Here is a 19,499-nt window from a genome sequence, read left to right as displayed (position 1 = left end):
AATTAATACAGTATAACTTTATAAAACAGCACATATCATATTCATTTTAATATTTGCAAAAAGCCAATCATAAAAGACGCATTTTTCACATCTTTATAGCCTTTTTGGGGCCTGGTGCAGCACCCCAGTCACAGTCCAAGGTGGGGACCCTGATGGCCACAGGTTCCTCCTTCCATCACTCCTGCAGGTGGAACCCTCACAGTAAAGCTGGAGGTTTGATGGAGATGGGATGAACAGAGGGTGTGGAGGGGCAAGAGGGGATGGTTGAGGCACTGACACTTCAAAGTCTGAGTGTGCCATAAGGGACACAGACAGCTTTCATTTCTACATGCAAAATGTCATCCACAGCTGCTGCCTGTAGAGCAAAATTGTGTCTTTTATTATGTTTTTTTTACCTAGAAGGTGCCTTTGTGAGCAGCCTAAAGCCGTTTTGGTAAGGTATGGATAAGAAAACTCATAGTGCTCATACTGAGAGCAGCCACAAAATTCCCTTTGCTGTAGAAAGATGAACCACACCACTTGTTCTGGATTGTGTGTGTTAGCTGTTTAAATTTCCAGTCAGATATGCCTGTTAGGGGTCAATCTCTCTGGTTAGCTGTCTTGATTATCTTAACAGAGGGTAACCTCTGAGGGTAGAAGGAAAAGAGAAAAACAGTGAATCAAATCAAAACCTCTTTTGGGAGAAAAAAATAGCACTTCACTATTTGTCAAATGAACTATCTAGTTCTTGGGTTATTTTACCCATGGTGAAAAGAAGAGCAAGAAATTACAAACAGAGGGGGAAATACCATCCCTAAATAAACGGATTATACAAATTGTAAGAATTTAAAGCTGTAATGTTTCAGATAACACAGGTGGAGCTAAGGGACAGACGTGCCAATTACAGCAAATAATTCAGACCAGAGCACACACAGATCCTGTCAGTTCTGTTCGTTGCATCATCTTTTAGAAGAGGAAACCTCTAATACAGTGAAAAATGCTGCGTAAACCAGCTTTGGTAGCTGATAAGGCAGAAGGAAAAGCAAAGACCTGTGCTGCAGACAAAAAGAAAAAATAAAGTCATCTTGTCATTCGTGGGTATAGCCAAGGAAAACCAGAGTTGCATCTCCCGACTCTTTTCTAAGTGGCTTCATATGGTTGGGAAGCTTCTTTTGTAGCAAAATCTTGTGTAGATCCATCCTCATGCTGTGAGTTATTCCCTCCTATCACAGGCTATGAAAGCAGACCAAGATCCCAACCCCCCACAAATGTTCCTGAGTGATGCACATATCCATCTTGGTAAATTTTGGCTTGTTTCTCATCTTTTGAAGAGAATCTTCTTCTCTGAAGTAGCCACACTCACTCACCTACCTGCAGCAAAGTTCAGTACCATGTGCAAGGGGGTTGAGGTGATTTTCCTGGCCAAGCCTGATCCCTCAGGCTTCAGAGAAACCACAGGAATGTGACAGTGTTCACAGGGGTCTTTGGATGAGGGAAGAGATGAGGATTTGACTCCATGTTTCAGAAGGCTTGATTTATTATTTTATGATATATATTACATTAAAACTATACTAAAGGAATAGAAGAAAAGGTTCTCAGAAGGCTAGCTGAGAATAGTAAAGAATGAATAAAAAAGACAGCTGTCCCAGACTCTCTGTGATTGGCCAATAATTCCAAACATCCACATGAGACCAATCACAGATGCACCTGTTGTATTCCACAGCAGCAGATGATCATTGTTTACATTTTGTCTCTGAGGCCTCACAGCTTCTCAGGAAGAAAAAATCCTAAGGAGAATATTTTCATAAAAAGATGTCTGCAACACAGGAGTCACCTGGAGCTGGGCTGCACCAGCAGTAGCCAGGGAAACCTGTGCTGTCAGCAGGCCCAAAGGTGGCATGGAAATGGAGTTCCCTCACTTCAGAACCTCATTGTGAAAGCTCAAATTCCCACACATGTATTTGGGCTCCATCTGGGGCAAGGCCCATGATGGAATATGCATGGACTCCTGCTCTGGTAGTCCCAGGAAACCCATTCCAAACCCATCATCAAGGACTCACAGATACAAATCCATTATCAAAGACTCACTCAGAGATAGCTTTGGGTTGGAAAGGACCTTAAAGATCATCTCATTCCAAGCCCCCTGCCATGGGCAGGGATGCTTTCCACTCTCCTAGGTTTTTTCGAGCCCCATCCAGCCTGACCTTGAACACTTTCAGGTATTCTCTGGGCAAATTGTGTCCTAACTAACTATAAGATAACTTCTGTGGGCTATTTTATGAGCTGGAAGGAGAAGGAGGAGGGAGAGTTGTCTGCACAACTGCTCCGGGCAGGACTGGCACAACTCCGTGATGCTCTCTTTGAGAAAGCTCTTAGGGATCCTCAAACTGAAAAACCCTTTTGGAGAGCATTTATCAACCACACTTCCAATTATCCCATGCTACTCTAGGCATTTAACTCTCCTTTGTTAACTTCCTGTAGGGGAACCGGGCCAAATGCACACCTGTGTGCCAGGAGCACTCTTCCATTTTACAGATAAATGGGATCTCATGCCACTCAGCTTCTTCTGGGAAGTATGTTATGCCTATTAAGCTATAGCTCTACACAGCTACACCCTTCCTTCTCCTCCAAAACAGCCTGCTTAGAATTCCTCTGTACTTTTTTCCCCGAATCAATCAATATTATGGGTCATCTCAGCCTCTCCAAAGAGCCAGTGCTCCTCACAGACCCTCATAATTAGGGCTTGTTTGGATTTGAGCCTGTCCCTTGTGAGCTCATTTGTGCAGGATGCTGGCTTGGAAATGGGCAATTCTGAAGGCAGTCTGTACATCTCTGGCTCCTGGTTTGGATGAAGAAATAGGTTCACTGCATCCTCACAATATTTTCACTATTTCCTCCCAAAAAAGAGCCTTAATCTTAATTTCCGGCCAAAGAACAGGCAAGACCTTATTAAACTGTTGCCATTATTCCTTCCACTTTTAAAATGATTGATCTTATAGCTGAGAAAGAAGGGAATAGTACATTTCAGACCAGACAGAAGATGGAGCAGGTGCTACATAAACTCTTCCACATTAAAATGACATTGTCTGGACCAGAGACTGTTAAATTGCTCCAGACACGAGCATGACCTCAGCACCATGTTCAAAAAACATTTCTGAAGCAATAAATTGAGAAATTTGCTCGTTTAAGTGAAGTTTATTTGCCAAAAAGTCTCCCCTCAAAATTTCCAGACAAGGAAAGTTCCTGAGTGCAAGCAAAGTGCCGACTGCCAAGTCATCTTTGCTTGCAATTGAGCTCAGAACAAGATGTAGAATAAAACAAACTGATCAATCATGTGTTACCTGCATTTGACTTTAAAAATTACTTTGATTAATGAGGAACTTGTCTGAAAGACTTTGTCCTGGTTTTCACTGAAATTTTTATACCTATGTGTTCCCTCTTCTGGCATTTTCTCCTAAAGAAGGCAAATTTCCCTCAGAGACGTTGTGGCACTGGTTCTCTTTCTGAGCACAAACCTTATGAACTCTTCTATATAAAATTCTTCAAAAGCACCTTAAAAATACCCAGAAATTTTCCACTGTAATTCAGGGAGTGGCTCCCTTTACTTCAAGAAGAATATTTTACAAGGTGAGACTCAAAATGTCTGAACCTGATAAAAGCAGTCAGATTCTGGGGTATGGTATAACCTGCTGCTCCAAGGTCTGTTTTCATAACTTCATTTTAATTTCAAATACAGAACAACAGAATTGGTATGGAAATTCTTTGAATATGCTGTCACTGTGAACAGAAATGCAACAATTTTCAGCACAGGCTGCTCTGATATGTCCATCCTCTAAAGAAATTATATAAACTATGTATATATGTTTTACTGGGGAAAAATTTTAAACCTTCTTACTTCACTATGTCATAATTTTGGAAAACATTAGTTGTGTAATTAGTACGTTACATGTAATTAGTTTATAAAAGTTGAAGAAATAAAGACAGCTACAAAAACATGTGGGGACGGCAGAAATATCTCCTCTTGTTATATGCCTCAAGCCAGGACTGAATATTTTGGAAGACAACAGTCCTAAGGACATCAGCTCACAGTACTTTAAGCATTTTTTATGGTTAAGTATAAAAAACTATCTACCTAAACTATCTGTTTCAGAACCAGAACTCAATGTCTTCACATCTACCTCTAATAACATAAAATCTGACAGCAGCTAAGACAGATTTCTTCTTCCTTAGAAAAAGGGAAAGAAAATAGAGAGTAAAATAAAGATTAAATTCAGAAGGGCAATAAAAAACTGGAAACTTCTTAATATTTAAAAGTTTTTGATGCATGATGAGGAAACAAAAGCAAACTTGAGGAACTTTGCAAAAACAAATAAAAGGATATAAAACATACAGGTTAATTAATAAATCTACAAAGAACCATAGATAAGGATATGGAGGAAGAGAAGAAGATTTCTAAGAGGCAGGAATGCAATTCCATGAGTAGCACACACACAATTTTAATGAGTTGTTTTTAATGACTTGACACTATTAAATGACTTGTTTACTTCAAAATTCACCAAGGAGAAGAGAAGACAGGTGCCATTAAGAAAATTTCTCCCCAGGAGATACAGAGCCCTGCTGAGACTCACAGTGAGATAAAATAAAATATCATACAAATGGGAATAAAGACTTGCCAGAACAGATAATCAAGAAATCATACTGTTAGAAGATGCAACTAAAAGAACCCTCCTGGAATTCTAATAAAAGTGCTTAATTAGATGGCAAAGGCTCTTCCATTCATCTAGGCTCATCCACTATTAAATATTTAATTCTCACTCGCACACAAACATTTTCTTTACAGCAATGTAAAAAAAATCTTTTCAATGAACAAAAGTAGAAGGAGGAGATGAAAGTAATTTGAATTTATTAATTCAAACTGCAGATTCATATCAATTCATTCATCTGCTCTTAGAAACATCAGTGTTCACCAACCATTTTTTCCAGGATGAACGAATTCCATGGATTTAGTGTATAAAATCTAAAAAGAAGGTAATCTAAAGCATTTGTCTCTAATTTGGCAATTATTTTGGATTCAGGCCAACAATTATGAGCTCAGAGGTCTTTTTTTAATATAGTCTGCCTGTGTCTGTAACCCCCCATCAATGTAATATTTGGTACTGAACCTGCAAAACCCTAAACTTTGCTAATACCACCTTAAAATCATAGAATCATAGAATGGTTTGGATTGGGGGGACTTTAAAAATAATTTATTTCCAGCCCCCCTGCCATGGACAATGACACAAAAACCAATCACTTTTCTGAAAAGGAGCCTCCAACTTCCATTGGTAATGGTATAAAATGGTGGCATGGACCTGCCCTTCTAGCCTAAAAATAAAAAAGATTTAAAAGTGTATAAATAAAAAGATTTAAAAGAGAGACTGGTACAGAGCCCTGAGTTGGAGTGATGGAGGCTGCAAAACATTGATCAAAAACTCTGCATTTCCCCGAGTAAGCAAACAGTGGAAATGGACCTTGGGCACTGGTAACATTACTTTTAAAATGATGACATTATCATGCTTCTCATGTGACCCCTCTAAATCACAGAAGACAGAGTGAATTTTTACTGTATTTTTAAATGGAACTTTTGTTACTGGAGTAATATTTTGTCTCCTAAAGAGACAATGAGAGGCGATAGCACTCAGGTGATAAATGCAACCACTTAAAAGCAATTTTCTCTTACTCATGTAATTTTCTTTTACTCTGTAGATCTTTCTCAGTCAGCTCTGACCTCAGCACTGTGCAAGGCATATGGCAAACCCTGGATTTACCAGGGTTTCATTAGTATTTGTCCACAGCAAAGACATGAAAAATAAAATCTAAATATTTGAAAGCTGTAAAGAAGGCTAGGCAGAATTGCAGCTAGCCAAAGATCAGCTCTTCAGAATTTGGGGGGGAAAATGCAGGTTGAAGAGAAACAGCTTGATAAGCACTGAGATGTTTAAGAATGAACTGGGAAGATCTTTTGGATGAGCCTGGGTTGAGTGGGGTTCTTCTGAGAATCTCTGCCAATCTACAGGGAAGGATGTTTGTGATGAAACCTGAGCATTTTCCATCCAGCTGACCTTGTCTGACTTTCAAACACTAATAAAAATATGGCACAGTGATGTGATGCCTGCAGAGAGCAATCTGGGATTACTAGTACATAAAATGAGACACAGAAATGATCTCCTATCACCAGAGACAGCAGAAGGGCCTCGTTACCAGGAGACTTCCCTGGGTCACACTTCTAATTGGGCAAGAGATTGATTCTTGGGTTTGTGCTCTAAAATTCAACAGCCTGTGCTACTTGGTTTCAAACCAAACCAGATGACTCAGTATTCTCTGTCTTCTTTTTGAAAACTAAGTCTTCGAGCAAATCTTATTTCTACTCATGTCAGGAGGTCCTGGAGGTTTGTGTGTAGGTTCTCAGGGAGATTGAGACACTGTCACCCTGGTTTTTTTTAAGATTTTCTAAGACTTCTGATGTTTACATTCTTGTACTTTCTCACTCACTTTATGTAAATAACTTATTGTTCTGCATTCTTTTATGGAAGACAAGAAATTTGATGGACTGTTGGTTTGTCCAGTGTCATTGGAGAGGTGGCACTGTCACCCTCCAATCTACAGACACTTTTGGAAATCTATAAATGTGAGAGTCAGAAACTAAAAGCTCTCTTTTTTGTCTTAGAAAATCCAGTGTCCGTGTCTTTCTGTTTTGTGTCCTAGTGACAAGACACCTTTCTAAACAGCCTCTCCCCGCACAGACTGTCATCATCAGTTAAAATTAATGAGGCATACATTTATTTGTGCCATTATTTCAATTTTTTATCATCAGTGATGTGATCACTTTTACACACCACCCCACCACAATTGGACTGGTTTTTGGGTGGCAAAGTACTTTCCTTATTCAGAGGACAAAAGCACCACTCTAACTCTGCACTTCTGCCCCAAAGTGGAGACACTTGAAGTAGCTACACAAGAGAGAATATTTGCATTTGAGAGGGAGTTTAACATATATAACATATATAACATATATAACATATATAACATATATAACATATATAACATATATAACATATATAACATATATAACATATATAACATATATAACATATATAACATATATAACATATATGTAATATATTATATATATTACATATATTACATATATTACATATAACATCTGCCCTCAGGGATCTGCAGATGGAAGGTCCCTTCATTTCTCTTATCACCTTCTCATGTGTGACACGGGAAAGCAACTTTTCCTATTCCAGTCTTATCTCCTCAGATTTCTAGTGGAGCATGCAGTAAATGTCAGGGTAAAGGCTGAAGAGGCATCAGGACTGGAATGACACAGTCTGGGCTATCAGCCAGGTATTTTGCACCTTTGCCACAAAGAGATTTTCTCAGTGGTCACTGTGCCAAGGAAAATTCTGGCTGTAGCATCCATTTCCCACCCAGAGGTCCTCTCTTGCTTTCCAAAATATCCCCATATCCTTGTTCCCCATATGTTTTGAGCTACACAGGGGTTCAGGATGCCCATTTTGAGATAACAGGGCATTTTTTGGTTAGTGATTACCTGAGGAGGGGTCACAGCACGAATAAAAAGAACAGGGAGCCCCAGGACGTGGTGGGTGCACAACAGCTGTGGCATGGATTGCCTCATAATTCCCAGAGGTGGGGCAGTGTCCAGTCCTCAGTGGCTGGCACAGCTCCCTGTATAGCCCACACCATGTGATCTGAGCTCAGGACCCATTAAACCCCACAGCAGTGAGAAAATTCCCATAATCTTGCAGGTTTGGGTCCTCAAAACTGACTTTTTTCACATGGCCACGAAACAAATCAAGTCTGATTTTTTGTAAGATAACATTATTCGTCCTGTGTAATCAAACAGCACAGTGTTTAATGGGCTGAAAATTTATCACCCAACCACAGCAAGGAATAACCCAGGCTCACTCTTCAGGGTGGCTCTGCAATCCCACAGCAGCGGAGCAAAAACCAGCTCCCTGGGGAAACCTGTGTTTCTTGTTTGTATCCTCATGGAAACTCCATCCAGCACCTAGAACATCAGGGCAAAAATGCACACAAAAATTCCTGACCCCCACTGTGAAAATCCACCTACAATTTATTCCTGGGAAGGTGATTCATGGAAGCAGCAACTGTACAGGCTGTGGTTAGTCAGTGCTGTGCAACATCATCTTATAAATTCCTTTTCATCCACCTTTGTTTCCTTTTCCTGTCAAAATTCTGCACTAACTCAACATTACTGAGCATGAAAGAGGAGGAATACCCATGGCAAGGAGCTGATTTTTGGTGCTGATTTTTGGTGCTGGAGCCCCCCAGCAGTGGCTGTGCTTTGGGCTGACCACAGCCTGGGGTCCAGAGGGGGCTCATTCATCCCAAGGCATGAAAACATTTCCATCTGCAGACACGTTTCTCACCAGTAAAGAACATTTTATTCACTGTTTAGACTTTAATAGGAGCCCTGCCTCCATTTAAGAGGGTGCTGTCTCAGAAAATCACAATGAGAGAGTTTGCTTCAAACCTTTTTTTCCTTTTTTTTTTTTTTCTTTTTTGATGCGCCATAAGCTCTTGACCTTTTCTGTAACATAAGGAGGTTGGTTGCTGGGCTTTTCTCTGCTAAAGTGCTAAGTGTCTAACTATTAATTACCCATGTTTCTTGGGTTTTTTTTTTTTTTTAGTCATTACTCTAATTCTTGATATCAAATCCTCCCCTCAGGGGACCATTCCTTATTATTATCACTATACATGGTTTCTAAGGTGTCCACCCACATCACAACTGATTCTGGAAGAAAGAAGCGTGTGGTAGGAATTGCTTTGCCTGCACAAGAAAGGAACATTTCACATTAATAAAAAAAAAAAGAAAATAAAATAAAGCTGTGCAGTGACCTGCATGGGTGAGCAAGCAGCAAATCCCCTGGGGGAGTGATGTGGTGTTGAGCTGCTGAAGTGGATTTCCTCCCACCAGCACAGCCAAGAGTCCTTCCTGAGCTGCCTCCCAGGCTGAGCTGCTTTCAACCTGCCGCAGCTTGGAGCTGAGTGATGCTCAAATAGCAGCTTTGCCTAATGAAATGCTGGCTCTTTCTTTCCAAAGAGGCCCAAAATGTGCTCATAGGCAGAAAGCTGGTGTGTGATTTAACCACTATTCCAGTGATTTACAGAGTGTTTAATTCAGGAGATTATAAAAAGCAAGAAGCCAAACAGCTCCATCAGGGCTTGAGGCAAGTGCCAGCAAACTCAGATGAAAAATTCCTGTCCACATCAGAGGATGTAAGGTCAAGCTCCACCATCAAGCTACCAAATGTAACCATTCCAAGTTTTCTGTTGTCAAAATGCAACTGAAAAAGCATCTGACATCATGAGGATCTTCTTATTTATAGTCTGGCATAAAAGCCACCACACTGTGCAGAAGTGCCCTAATTAACTGCATAAATTATCTCAAAATGTGATAAAATCTATAGAATGATAATTGCTAGAGAGGGAGGAGAGAGGAGTAGAAACAGCAGGTTCTCCATGAACTACAGAACATAATTTTTTACTTATTTAACAAATTTCACATTTTCATTTGGTTTTACATACCTTTTCATAAAGATCATTTCAACCTCTACAGATCGTTCTTGGGGGACAATATTCATCTGCTCTAAGTAAAATTTAATTAGCTGAAAACTGGTTTTATTAAATACTGTACTTTTTCCTCTTAAAATAAAATATGGGCAACTAGTACAAGTTTATAAATGTTAGAGTGAAATTGTGCAGCAATCTGTACAACAATTATCACATTTTGCATCCTTTGGGTAGGTACAATTTCTTTTTTTGTTTTGCAGATGGGGACACTGAGGCACAAGATATTTTAGTGCTACAGAGATGATGTGTAACAGGCCAGATGGAAATAAAATAGAACAGACTTGATCAAATGGGCAGGTTTCTGAAGTAAATTCAGTTCCCTGAAGTTATTTTATCTATGTTTTTAAATAATGAATCACAATTTCTTTTTACTGTGAACATGGAAATGGGAACACATGCAAGGGGAAACTTCTTGTCTTTTGAAATATACAATAGGATACGTAAAAAACTGATTAAGCTTCCTCTAATTAAATTTAAAGTCCATTTCTTTCCTGCCAGTGGCTTGTGAAAAAAAAATTATAAAAAAAAGGAGGTAGGAAGAACAGTGGGAGCTCTGCACAGAGATCTATCGACGGCACTTTGAAAATTTACTCACAGTGAAGCACTGGCTCAGTTCCTCTCCCTGTTATCACTTCTGTGGATCTCCAGCACGTTTTGTGCACTCACTCCACTCCTGGGACTTCTCTTGAAGTTACTGGGGCTCAGCATGGGGCACTCGTGCAGGATTTTCCAGACCTGTGAAACTCCTGGCAGTGCAGGCAGGAGGAGCTGAGCTCAGCTCCTGTTTGTGCTTGCCGCGTTCCTCTGAGCCCAACACGTAAATCCAGTAAGAAATTTGGATTCTGCTTAGGAGTAACTGTGCACAATTCCCTCTTTCTCAAATGCAAAATCAGTGAGGAGTATTAAAAACTGCTGATTTTCTCCCTGATCCTGGTAAGAACATTTGGAAGCTCCCACTGACAAGTCCCAGCTGGATGTGCTAAGAGCTCCTACAAGGGGGTCAGCACCAATCCCTGACTCTTGGCTGTGTGCAGAGGGAAATGGTTCATGCAGATCTGGGTGGGTGCTGGCAGGTCTGAAAAAAAACCTGTTTTATGCTGGGCTTTATTTGGAGGAATGCAAAAACAACTGTAAAGATGTGTAACATTTCTGCTGGCCACAGCAAGAGATTAAATACAGAAGTACCCCTTGGGTATCCTATCCAAAATTAGCTCTTGCTTAGGACCTGCAGAGCCAGATCACACCAGTGGTCCAGCAGCATGCACTGGTGGGAAAACACCTTAACACTGGTGAGGGAAATCCTGCAGCTGGGTTAGGGAAACACCCTGCTCAGTCCCAGCCTGACCATAAAAACTCTGAAGTAACTAAGTTTTTTTTCCTCTTATTTCAGGGAAGGATGTGAATGACTAAGATAATTCATATTGGAGTAAATTTTCACAAGGCACAATTTTCAGTGCCTAGCTTTCCTAAGTAAGTTGTTGCCTGTATGGCTATATTTTTATTTTCCAAAATTAGGAAAAAAATTATTAATTAAATAAAAAATAATATTAGTAGATTACTAATATGAAAAAATTAATATTATTAACTTTAATCAATAAAATAACTTTTATTAATGAAATATAAATAACTTTAATTTATGAAATATAAATAACTTTAATCCATGACATTAATACTAATAACTAATATTAAAATAATAATAGTAAATAACTGTATATGGTGCTGGAGTGCCACATTTCCCCAGCTACTTGCAGGAGAGCTCCCTGTTCCACATCTGGACTTGCATCTGGATTTCAGTACCTATAAATTACAAAGTTGTTGGCAACTGCAGTGCTGCGAGTGCAGCTGTGGGGCTACGAGAAGAGCCTTGCGAAAACATTTATAATGGAGGCAGCTGGAAGAAGCTCTCCGGAGCTGCATGCGAAAAGCAGCAGAGGGGAGCAGGTGGGGCAGGACGGAGATGCTCATCCCAGGAACACAGGGATGGTTCCACTAGGTGGCACCCGGAGCCAGCAGCGCGATTTTGGGACAGCAGCAGGAGCAGAGCTGGGGACAGGAGGAAAGAGGGATGGAGCACAAACCCTGCTCACATCACCCAGGTGAACGGGAACCGCGGCTCTCGGCCCCCGTGCAAACCACGAGCCACTGAAAGCAGAAGGCAAATGAGCCAGAGTAAAAAATGCTTTTGTGGTTTGTGACAACTGGCAACGGAAATAGCAAATGTTTGTACCTGCTGTGTGGAAAATAGACACAAAGGAAGGTTTTGAAAGTTTCTGACCAAATAGCCAAATTGCCACAGACATACTTTATGAAAAATCCTTTTGCCAGGATCTTTTCTCCTGAGAAGCTGAGAAGCTTCAGCTTCCCCATGTTTTGCTACTTTGGAATATGATTTGGAGAATTGTTTACCCAGCATGTGAAATTGTTTGTACTTGGTGACCTATGACAGCCACCTGTGTCGAGGCTGTGAGCAGCCACAAGATTTTACCTTTCCCTTTCCCTTTCCCTTTCCCTTTCCCTTTCCCTTTCCCTTTCCCTTTCCCTTTCCCTTTCCCTTTCCCTTTCCTTCTAATGAAATCCTTTCTTCTATTCTTTAATATAGTTCTAATATATAATTGTCTTTTAATATAATATATATCATAAAATAATAAATCAGCCTTCTGAAACATGGAGTCAAGATTCTCATCTCTTCCCTCATCCTGTGAACACCACCACACCAAATAAAGCATTGAAATAAAAGAAGTATATAGAAGTGAAAGAGATGAGGTAGCAAGATGACTGGTGCTTAAAACAAAATATAGGAAGCTGTGGTAAAGCTAAGAGATATTGTAACAAAACAACTAAATACTTCTGTATAATATAAAGCTTGATGCACTTGACAAAATCATGCAGCAGACACCAGTGTAAGGCCTCCCTCCAGATGACCACAAGGACAGGAAGCCAAAGACTATCTGGAAAGATCATTAAATTGCTGATCACAGCTTATTGATAATTACTGATTTGGACTAACCAAGCACATTGGAAAATGCTTTGTAAGTCTATAAACAGTATATATACTTTGCCCAACTTGTAAGTTGTGTGTGCCGTGAGTGAGGCGGTGACTCCCAGGCCACCCAGCACTGCTTGTTTGCTTTCTTTACAATAAAAGATATAGTAACAAAATTCCAAAGTTAGAAATAAAGAAATAAAATAGAAACATAGAAATAAAATTCTAAAACAGTATATATACTTTGCCAAACTTGTAAATGGTTTGTGCCGTAAGTGGAGCGGTGACTCCCTGGCCACCCAGCACTGCTTGCTTTCTTTACAATAAAAGATATAGAAACAAAATTCAGATTGACTATTGAAAACTTTATATCAAAAGCAGTGGTGGGTTTTACCCCAAATTTACCAAGAGGCTGTGAGAAAGCTGAAAGAACAGAAGGGAGATACTAAAGCCGTGTGATCTCTTTCTGCTACCTTGGGCTTGTTTTAATTTTTAAATCAGATCCTTTGAGTCTGTGTCAGTGGCATCTGTTAGTTGTCCTATACAGAGCCAGAGTGAGGAGTTTACTTTGGCAACAGCACTTGTGGAAAAATGCTGCAGTGCTGTGTAAAATACCATTTGGGAACATAGGTACTGAGGACATTCCCAAATTGGTTTGTCAAACTTATTGAGAGCTCAAAATGAAATCTGGAAAACATTGGTATGAGCTCCTTTTGACTTCAGGCACAGCCTGAATCTGGAGAGCATGCAGAACGTGGCAAAAATAATTAGAAAATTCCCTTTAAAAACCAATTTATGCTGGCAGATTAATGGCATGTTATTTAAAAAGTGATGCCAGAGATTAGGTTAATTGGCTTCCTTATTAGTTAGCCTCAGCAGGGAAGTAGCAAGGGCATGAGTGGATGCAAATTCTAAATTGCCTGGCCTTCCACATCATAGGTGAGGATGGGGAACAGGACAGAGAGAGGCAGCACAGGGAAAGGGACACTGTCACAGCCAGTTTCCAGGAGGGACACTGTGCAGGGGCCATGGGCACACACCAACAGGGTGGAAAGCTGTGCCTGCTTGCAGAGGAGGAAAAACTGAAAACAGTTTTTTAAAAATGGCAAAGGGGTCATTGCTCAGTGCAGAATTTTGTGATTCCTGCTATTGGCAGGTGGAGGACAAGGATTGCTGCTTGTGGATGGCATATTCATCATCGCCAAAGAAGCTGGAATGTCAGACTGAACTGAACCTTGTGCTGTGCCCTGCCCTCAGCAACCTTCATCCACAGATATCCATCAGAGCAATAGTCCTGTGTTAAATGTTAACTAGGCGATGAAGAGGTTTTTATCCCTTCATCCAACAGAGGCTCTACTGTCAGCTGATGTATTTCACCACCTGTTACATCACATTCAGTGTTCGCCTCCTAGATCTGAAGTCACTAAGTTCTATTTCCCTTATTTCAGTGAAGGATGTGAATGACTAAGAAAATTCATATTGGACCCTCCTTGTTCATGCACCACCCTAAAATATACAGAGAGCTCCGCAGTAAGGATAAATTCCCATGTTCCATGGAAATGGCAGTGTGCTGCCCTGTCCATCACTCACGTGCACCATCATCACCTGGAAGGTCAATGAAACATCCACTGCACAATGTAGTTTGCAATGCCTAAAGCTCAAACTCTGCAAACCACACCTTTACCAACAGGAGACTCAGTGATCCTTCCAGCCCTTCTTCATCTCGTGGCCTCCTGGTCCACCACCACCACATCATGCTGTGGGGACACCAATGCCTGACACACCTGTGTGCTTTCTGGTGTGCTCTCACTTTCCAGATTTGCCCTTTATGCTGGAAACTTCTCCTCTGACGTATCCAACCCTTCAGTTCCCTGCACTACTGCCCATCCAAACACAGAGAACAAGGGGAGCCCCAGGTGGGTGCACAGCAGAGTTGGAGCTGGGGGGAACAAGGACAAAGAAAGATCATGCAGCCGCAAAAAACTTCTTGGACAGCTGTATTGCTATTTTTTAGCATCTCTAATACATGTTATGCATGATACTTCTATTTTTTCCACCTTTGTTTTGTCTGGAATAGAACTGCGCTGTCAGTCAAGCCTTTCTTGCTCTTAGCCAGGTTTGCTGCAGACACAAGGCTTATGTGCTCCTGCTGTGGCTTCATCCTGTTGCTGAACACTTTCAGCCCACAAGCTACTGCTCAGATATATTGCCAGAGAGATGGAGTTTTCAAAAACTAAGCATATTGAGGAAATTCCCAGAAAAAAGCCAGCTCAACCAACCAACCAACCAACCAACCCACCAAGCAACCGATACAAAACAAAACATAACCAAACAAAACACAATATAACCAAGCAAAACAAACTGAAACAAACCAAAGCAAAAACAAACAAAAAAATCGCACACACACACACACAAATCTAGCCCCTCCCCCCCAAAAAAAGAAAGCAAAAAACAAAGAGCAGATTGTGGAAGTGAAGGGAAGAGGCTGAAGAAGTCTGGAGTGTGTCACATGGACACTACAGCTTTAACAGGGTTGATGGTGAGAAATCTCCTAATTTTCATGTTCCAGCCATACATGGAAACAAACTGTAATTAATCAAAGCTAAAGAATCACAGAATGATTGAATGGTTTGGGTTGGAAGGGACCTTTAAATCATTCAGTTTCAAACCCCCTGTCCTGGGCATGGACACTTTCCATCAGACCAGGTGGCTCAAAGCTTTACCCAACCCTTCTTTGAACACTCCCAGGGATGGAGCAGCCACCACTCCTCGGGGCCAGGCTGCACAACATTCAGAGGAAGGAAATTATTCCCAATATTCAGTCTAAACCTGCCCTTTTTCAGTGTGAACCTTGTCCCAACACTCCATGCCCTTGTTTTAAGTCCCCTCCAGCCCACTCCAGGCCCCTTCAGGCACTGAGAGGCTGCAGTGAGGTCTCCCCAGAGCCTTCTCCTCTCCAGTGCTCTGGTAAATGGCCAACCATGGCTCTCAGCCAGACACCACCACATCTATATTCCAGACAAAAACCCTGAAATCTGCAATATGAAATTCATGTAGTCTGACTCTCTGGGGAAGCTGAGTACTTCTGTTTCCAGACCTCCTCATCTTTTGCACACGCAGCACACAGCTCAGTGGAGGCTGCAGCTGAAAGCCAGGCCATTGCAGAGGGCTGTCACAGGCAGCCATTTGTCACCATGCACATTGTTTTGCAGGATTCTTAATGGCTGAGTTTTTAAATGAAGACATTGAAAAATTGCTTACCCATGAGGTATTTTGCTGAGGACATAATATGCTGTATATGAATGCTGATACACCTGCAAAACAAAATTAAGAAAAAGACAAAACAACAACAAAAAAGAGATTAGTAACTGCCACCTGTGTTAACAGAGCTCTTTTTTTGCAAAACCAGTCTAACATTTGTGGCTGAGAAGCTCTCCTAACCATTTCAAAATATGTAGTAGAAAAGAACAATGCATGAATGCACTTGGAGCTGTTGTGTTTCCCACCCTGCACTTTGTGATGGAGTTTGGCAGAGCTCACACACCCAGATGCTCATTGTCATGGCCACCAGGTCTTTGATTAAACTGGGGGCACACAGCATCTGCAAGGGCTAAATTTAGAACAGCCATTAATGAGGACACCTTGGTCAGCTGGAGACATTCTCCATCATTATAACCAGACACAAGGCATGGGGGTTTTGTTGCTTTTTTCCACATAAATAAAGCAGGGAGTGGTGCTGGTGATATCAGAGAGGGTTGTCAGGCCCCTGTCAGTCAGGAAATAAAACTCTATTCAGTCAAGGCATAGAGTTGACCTCATGTTTGTATGACCTGCTAAGCTGCATCTTCATATCAGTCTGTGCTCTGTGGACCTTGGGGAGGAGCTGGGCAGCTGGCACTGCAGCTCATCTCACAGGGGACAGTTTATTACTTGTTTTCTAAATAGTAAATAATAACAGCAGAGTCAATGCCAGTGATTGAAGAGGTGGTGATTTTCCACTGGTGACAGCAGTCCTTTACAGTGATCAGGAGTCAGAACATCAGTGTGAAAGGTTTAAATATGAATGATTTTATACAAATTTATACAGGGCGTCACTTTTTGAAATTCTGTCCTGTTACTATATGCAACTAAATAAATAAATCTCTTAGCAATTATTTCATTTGGCTTCTACTGAAATCTTTTAACCATTTTTGCTGTCTAGCAGCTCTCAGAAAGCATCCTGTCCCAGAAAACAAAGAATAATTTTCTTCAATACTTGCTTCTCCAAGCAAGTTTGATGAAAGTTATTTTTTCCTAGGCTACTCTGGTTTTGCACAAGGATATATATATATATATATATATATATATATATATATATTTAATGCTTATGCAGGGAGCCCCAGCAGGGGCCATGCCAAGCACATCATCAGTATCACAAGCAAACATTGCTCACTCCCTGCCCCTCTGGAGGGCAAACCTGCAGGGTTTGTCCACAACAGCCCTGCAGCTTCTGGGCTCTCAGAAGAGGCAGATAAACATGAGGCACATCAATAAACACAAGGCACAGCACCGTGCAAATATCAAATCAAACTTCGTTCTTTGAAACCAAGCACTGAATCCTCACACTACTGCATGAGCTCCCTGAAAAACAGGCACAGAGGTGACAGCACTGGATTTCTACCCATGAAATGCAGAAACTGATGCTGATTGATCAGCAGTGATCAGTGATTTCCTTCCTGCCTGTGCAATTTCTCCCTGCATTACAAGGACATCATGAGGGCACATCCCCAAATCCTATCTCCTTTCAGGCATTCAAATCCATAAGGACTCTTCACACAAGGTGATTCTCTGGTGTGTTGGTATCAGGGAAGGTCTTGGAATTCAAGTGAATTCCCCACAAGCCAGCATTTATTTTAGTACAAGTGTCATTTTTAGATCCTGTGTCAGATTATGTCAAATAAATTTCCATTTTCTCATCCTCACCCAATCATACCAAAGAGCTCTTGAATCTTCTGATGTTGATACCTGAGACCTGCCTGATGCATGCAGCCTTAGAGTTTATTCCAGCTTTGATGAAGTCCTAAAACTGATACAATTCCTTAAAGAGAAAGCACTGGAAGACTGAATCTGCCTAAAGATCTGAAAAACCTGGTAATACATTGTCATTAAATACTGAGACATTTTTGTCTTCCAATATCCTGGCAGTAGGTTGGAGAAAATGATGTGGGTATATAAATTCTGATCTGAGGCTGGGATGGTTGTTCATGGTTATAAACCCTGCTGTGTTGTCAGATAACAGAGAAACAAGCCCCCCAAAATGAGTATGAACAGATGCCTTCAGAAGAAAATCATAAAATGTGGCAGGCTGGGGGAAAAGAAGCAGCCAGGGGAGTTTTGAGCAGGACACCTGGTGATGTCCTTGCTTGTGGTGCAGAGTCCTACAGCCCTGCTGGAAAGCTCAGAGCTGTCTTAGAGGTTTTAATGGAGACTGAGGCAAAACATTCTCTTTGCTGGGAGAGCTTAGGACTGAGGAAAACAAAAGTTGCAGGACACTCAGAGAGCTCTTTCATTTTCTGAATGTCATTTGTCATCATCTTGGGTCTTCGGCCAGACTCTAAAATATCTCACATCAGCTGTGCTATAGTATACAGACTTAAAAGGCTTGCAGCTGGCAGATTTCACTCACAGGAGAAAAAAATTTCTCAGATAAATCCTTACAATGTGTAGGTTTGCTTATGTAAAAAAGAACTGCTTGTATGTGCAAAGGTTTCAGGATCAGATATTTATTATTAACATTACACTTAAGGACAGAAGCACAGGCAGTTCAAAAATCCCTCTCAGCCCAACTATTTCAAACCTATTTGGAAAATACTCTGCCAGCAATGGTACTAAGCAGAGAAGAATCCAAGAGAAAAATCACTTTATGTCTTTCTGAGAAATTAAATGGCAGCTTTCCTCTTCGACACGCAAACTAAATGAAGTTAACTGAACTATTTGAGAGAATGACTGTGCTTACTTAATATCTCTACTAAATTTCTGCTGGGATCAAGATGAATTTGACTGTTCACTTAGCAGTAGGGAAATCCCACAGCAGGGAAAAGTGTAGGGGAGAGAGGAGCATCCTTCCCAAATCCAAACCAAGCCTCAGAGAATGGAGAGTACTTAAAAGTCAGTATTCACTGCATTAATCCTGTCTGCAGCTGAGGCTTGGCCAACAAAAATAGCTGTATAAACTCCATGTTCTCCTTTTTTATCAAAGGGGATGCCATTGACTGATTTGATGCTCCCAGCCCTGATTTTTAGCTGGATTCCAGGAGCTTTACAGCTCCTCTCAGCAGAGAGGCATATCTGGGGGTAGCAGAGGTTTTGGCAATTGCTGTGCTCTGTGGACTCTGTGTGTCAAACCATGCCACCCACATGAGTCAGAGCAGGTTTGGGAGTGCTCTGAAGGGCTCCGGGTATCACCACAATCAGGTCACAGAAGCTCCCATGCCAGCTGTCACCAACAAGTGCTGTGAAAGTCATTATGACAAAACCATTGGGCCAGAAACACTCTCCTGCTGGGCTTCTCATCCCAGGTCACAGCACAGATCTTGTTTACTTTCAATCTAAATTATGCTCTGCAACATGTGCATGTTTACACTGAAACCATACAGGGACTGAGAGACAGATCTATCTGTTCCACTGAAGCCTTGGAAAGGCAATTATCTCTCTAAAATTCAGAAGAATGTAGGGCTAATTACATGTGACAACACCTTGTTGTGAAGCCACTGACCTCATTTTATGCAACTAACAGAAGGAACCTGGACCTGGTCAGATGAGAGCAGAAATGGAAACACTGCAGCACATGGAGCAGCAGAGAAGGACATGTGCCTCTCTCAGGCCAACAAATTCC

General features: G+C 41.2%; 1 protein-coding gene across 5 annotated transcripts in view; it reads right to left on the bottom strand.

Moving 5' to 3' along the window:
* DPP6 (dipeptidyl peptidase like 6) overlaps nucleotides 1-19,499 on the bottom strand; it is a 574,879-nt gene that overhangs the window by 109,582 nt on the left and 445,798 nt on the right. For all 5 annotated transcript variants that reach the window (XM_063181571.1, XM_063181626.1, XM_063181427.1 and 2 more), the window contains exon 6: nucleotides 15,887-15,939. In XM_063181571.1, coding sequence (XP_063037641.1) covers nucleotides 15,887-15,939 — 53 coding nt within the window. The remainder of the gene's footprint in view (nucleotides 1-15,886; nucleotides 15,940-19,499) is intronic.

The sequence above is a fragment of the Melospiza melodia genome, chromosome 1, assembly GCF_035770615.1.
Source record: "Melospiza melodia melodia isolate bMelMel2 chromosome 1, bMelMel2.pri, whole genome shotgun sequence".
Lineage (NCBI taxonomy): Eukaryota > Metazoa > Chordata > Aves > Passeriformes > Passerellidae > Melospiza > Melospiza melodia.
This window is presented reverse-complemented; position numbering and strand designations above follow the sequence as displayed.